Genomic DNA, 4,667 nt, shown 5'->3' with positions numbered 1-4,667 from the left:
CAATACATACTCATTATGGTTACAGGGTAAAGTTGATACTACAAATTCCCCAGGGCTTTAGAGATGTAACATAAAATCACAAGAGAGAGTGTTAAATCTAATTGTTCAAATCTTAGCCTCCCCAGCAATTTTGTTAGTGATAGTCCCTAATGTCCTGGTCCCCAAAGCCTTGATAATACTTATTTGTAACAAAGTTTGGAACCGGTATTTAATTTTTAGATGCAATGTTTGGTCTGCTATTTTTGAGTTTGCCTCATAAAGTGGCTAAACTTCATTTAAAACACTCACTAAAATATAATGCTGAAGGAACTCTTCCAGGGATATTTCTATTTATTAACTAGTGTGTAAGAAGATTTTTTGTAGCTTATTAGTCATAACAAAGAATTCTTAAGTAAATGCACCACTCGGGAACCTCTGTATTTAGGTGAGTTTATTCCATTCTGTTATTTTATTTTAATGGAGAACCTTAGTATTCTTTACAAGGGAAAACCAGATTAATGGATCCCAGCAACCTGATATCCAACTTTCTTCCCCTTGGAAGAATCCTTACTACTATAGGATAATTCTTCATCGTTCTCTCATGGATATTTTCAATCAAGGAAGAAAATATACTGGCAAAAAATAATAAAATCCAATTTATTGTAAGTCTATATAGGTAAGTGAGAACAATAACACTCTTTGTAAAAAGATGTCAAGGACAGTATGGTGGCAGAGGACAATATTTTCAGACCTTAGTAGGTAGAGTCTGGAAGTTCCCGAAGATTACAAAGCCAATCTTAGTTGCCTCCTATGTTTACTGCAAACCATGGCTACATAGTTATTTTAAGGCCAGACTGGGCTAAATAAGATCTGGTGTCAGAAACACTAAAAGGAAATAAATACAGTATCTTCCAGTAATGGAGAAGTAGCAAACATTTTACCTGATTATATATGGAGGAGATGAATTCACTGGATAATACTTACCACAGAGTGTGATTCAATAATGAATGAGAATAAGCAGACCAGAGGAGACAACTAAATTTGTTCAGATACGTATGTTCATTACAACATGTTGTGAAATATTGCAGGGTTTGGTAAGAATGTGTCAGTTAAATTGAGAAAGAAAAACAATGTAGACTTCATGTTATGGGATCCTTAAAATCATGACTGCCAGGCTAGCATGATTAGGTATATTACTCTCAGAATGTCACATAAGCTATTTTTTTCTAGTCAAGGTTGTTCTTTGACAATATCAGCCATGAGTCGTGCATTCTGTTTACTCTCACCATCTGTCCTTTCTGGTCTTATTCTCATCACCATCATCACCAGTTTTGCAGAAATTACTGTCCCACATTATTAGGTTTTTTAAATTTAGTTTGCTTTCTGTCCTTTTGATTTTAAAACATCCTGTATAGCCATGCATTTGGAACTGTGCAGTGGAGCCTGATGTGCTTGTTATTTGGTATCCAACAGAAGCTGATGATTATCTTTACCCCAGAATCCAACACTTGTTTAAAATCATTCAAGGAGTTGAGCCCTCTGAACCCTTCTCTGATCCAGGAGTATTGACAGCTGCAGTTAATGCAAACCAGCACAAACAACTGTAGCATGCTTTCCAGAGATGTGCCGTGCCTGGAAGATAGCATTCCCACCCCTAAATCTGTCTTTGAGATCTTACTGTCTTTGTGTTTCTTCTTCCACAGTGTTTCCTGATCCTTCTAGGATATACTATCAATTACATGCTTTTAAGTTTCATGTTAGTAAACTGTATTTGTACTGTTGAAGAAATGACTAATAATATTTAGGAGTATTAAACACATTTCGAGTAGTTCTCTGCTTTGACAATTTTCTTGGGAAATTCTTTAAACATTATTAAGACGCTAAAATGTTTTTGGGGGTCATATTTGATGTTATGTCTATGTTATTCATATCCTAATCACATTGTACTGAAAAAAGGAAAACTTTCAATTCACTGTTGCTTTTAAAGCATTTCTCCACTGCAGGCACAGCATACTGTTTTCTCTGATCACATTATCATGAATAATATAATATTAATCAAAGAATATATCTTTAAAATTGAAATCAGTTCAAAATGAATAAAAATACTTTATACACTGTAATAATATAGGTCCATATTATGCTTTGAAATTATGTTATTGAAGTGTAAATACATTTATAAGGTAAATACATATCAGAAGAGAAGGCAAATATCAAATTTAGCATTATGCAAAATGCTAACATTTACTTTCTGTCTCCTTTTTCTTTAAGACACCTTATCCTGTAGTTCAGTCTTGAAACACACTTGTGATCTGAATTCCAAAAGGAACACTTTCATCATATTTTCACTTTAAGCTCTGATTACTAGGGGTGGCACAAACATAAATAAAATGCAGATAGTGCCATTGTCTGTTTACTGTTAAGAACAATTTTTCTAGCTTTTAAATCCCTGCCTTTGGTTAGTGGGGCCATTCTCAGGAATCAGGTATTTAGGCTAGTAGGGGCCCTGTCCCTTTGAAATATAGCTTGGTAAATTCTGACTTCTCTATTCCTGCCTTAATGATCTTTCCAAACTTTTAAGCTGAAAATATTGTTCCCCGCAGGTGTGTTATATAAATAATATGTTAAATAATTAAAACACAACAGGTATTATGTTTATTCATGTTCTATAGAACCATTCCAACGGTTCTGTATTTTTTCTTATTCTTCTCTATACAAATACTAGTTCTTAAATTGACAGATGGCCCTTTCCTCTTTTCTCTATAGTATACCTGAAAACGAGACTTCTGCAGTGACCTTCATTCTCATGGGCTTCTCAGAATTCCCAGACCTCCAGATCCCCCTCTTCCTCCTCTTCCTGATCATATACACAGTCACTGTGCTGGGAAACCTGGGCATGATTGCCGTCATCAGGCTCAACCCCAAGCTCCACACCCCCATGTACTTTTTTCTTAGTCACCTGTCCTTTGTGGATTTCTGTTACTCTACTGTTGTGACTCCCAAACTCTTAGAAAACTTGATTGTGGAAGACAGAAGGATCTCCTTTACAGGCTGTGTCATGCAGTTCTTCTTCATATGCCTATTTGTGGTGACAGAAACCTTCATGTTGGCAGTGATGGCCTATGACAGGTTTGTGGCAGTGTGCAATCCCCTCCTCTACACAGTGGCTATGTCTCCAAAGTTCTGCTGCTCACTAGTCGCTGCATCATATTCCTGGGGTATAACCTGTTCCTTTGTATTCAACCACTTTATTTTGGTCTTATTCTTCTGTGGGACCAAGTTCATAAATAACATTGCATGTGAGCATGATGCTGTTGTTGCTGCAGCCTGCTCTGACCCCTACATTAGTCAGAAGTTCATGTTCATCTTGGCCACTTTCAATGAGCTAAGCAGTCTGATGATCATTCTCACCTCTTATGTCTTCATTGTCATCACTGTCATGAAAATGCCTGCAACAGGGGGACGCTACAAAGTCTTCTCCACCTGTGCTTCCCACCTCTTTACCATCACCATTTTCCATAGCATGATTATTTCTCTTTACTGTATTCCCACTACCAAAAGTTCCTGGCTTCTGGTCAAGGTGGCCTCAGTATTCTACGAAGTAATCATCCCCATGCTGAACCCATTCATATACAGCCTCAGGAACAAGGATGTGAAGGATGCAGTTAGGAAGCTAATTAACTCTCATTTGTAATCATAAAATGTGGTTCCTGAGCAAGTAGGCTTTCTTTCTGAACAACAAAAGACTCCTTTCTTATTTTCTTTTCATAAGTCAATTCAATGACAGCTCACTCCCATATTTAGTATCATGAATTATAAACTGTAAATATTATTTCAAATTGATACTTTTACTATTTAAATTAAAATGTCATGGATTCACTTTCATGAATTGTTTAAATATATGTACTGAGCATTATTTGGTATTTTTGGTGTTTTTGAGCCAGGGTTTTTCTGTGTAGCCCTGGGTATCCTGAAACTTGCTTTTGTAGACCAGGCTGACCTTGAACTCACATAGATCCACCTGTCTCTGCCTCCTGAGTGCTGGGATTAATGGCATGGGACACCACAGCCAGGATTTAGTATACTTTTGAATTTCAAAATTTGTGTGGATTTTTAGATGATCTGTATGATTTCATCAAGAAAATTTCTCCGAAGTTTCTCCTTGAGAAATACTAAATAGAAAATGCTGAGTATAGTTTTCTTTCTTATTTTTAACTCTACATGGACTATTTTTACATTGGAAATCCTTTTTTAAATAAACACAAAAATATATTTCCCAATATTCCCTCTGATTTTCCTATTTTGAATAGCATCTCAATAGAAACAAGGTTGTGAAGGATGTAGTTTGGATGACATTAAGCTCTCATTTGTCATCATAAAATGTGGTTCCTGAGCAAGTGGGTATTTATTTTATAGTACTTGTTTTCTCTCAAATTTACAAAAATGCATATTTGTTAGTAGTTTCTAACAAATATGTATTATTGTAAAAAATGCATATAATTGTTTTGCCAATATTTCAATGTAGCCTTACATCTGTAATTCTTTATTAATCTTTTTATTTGGATAGTTCATAATAAATATATGGGTAATTGTAGATCATTTCTACACCAGTAAAATATACAAAGAAAACAGTGTTTAGCTATATCAAAATCTCATGCATCTCTTAGTCACTGAAATGAACTATGTATAAC

At 35.4% G+C, this 4,667-nt stretch overlaps 1 protein-coding gene across 1 annotated transcript; it reads left to right on the top strand.

The window, feature by feature from the left end:
* Positions 1-395: 395 nt before the first annotated feature.
* Positions 396-3,670, top strand: LOC131907790 (olfactory receptor 5D13-like). The gene is made up of 2 exons (XM_059258883.1): positions 396-424; positions 2,743-3,670. Exons 1-2 carry the CDS (start codon positions 396-398, stop codon positions 3,668-3,670), a joined length of 957 nt encoding a protein of 318 aa, XP_059114866.1.
* The last annotated feature ends 997 nt before the right edge of the window (positions 3,671-4,667 follow it).

This window comes from Peromyscus eremicus, chromosome 4 (genome assembly GCF_949786415.1).
Source record: "Peromyscus eremicus chromosome 4, PerEre_H2_v1, whole genome shotgun sequence".
NCBI lineage: Eukaryota > Metazoa > Chordata > Mammalia > Rodentia > Cricetidae > Peromyscus > Peromyscus eremicus.
This window is presented reverse-complemented; position numbering and strand designations above follow the sequence as displayed.

What these genes read in the sequence shown, in the direction of transcription:
- LOC131907790 (XM_059258883.1), top strand. Translation starts at nt 396, where the DNA reads ATGCACCACTCGGGAACCTCTGTATTTAG. An exon ending in TCGGGAACCTCTGTATTTAG is followed by an intron (nt 425 to 2,742) that starts GTGAGTTTATTC and finishes TTTTCTCTATAG; the next exon opens with TATACCTGAAAACGAGACTT.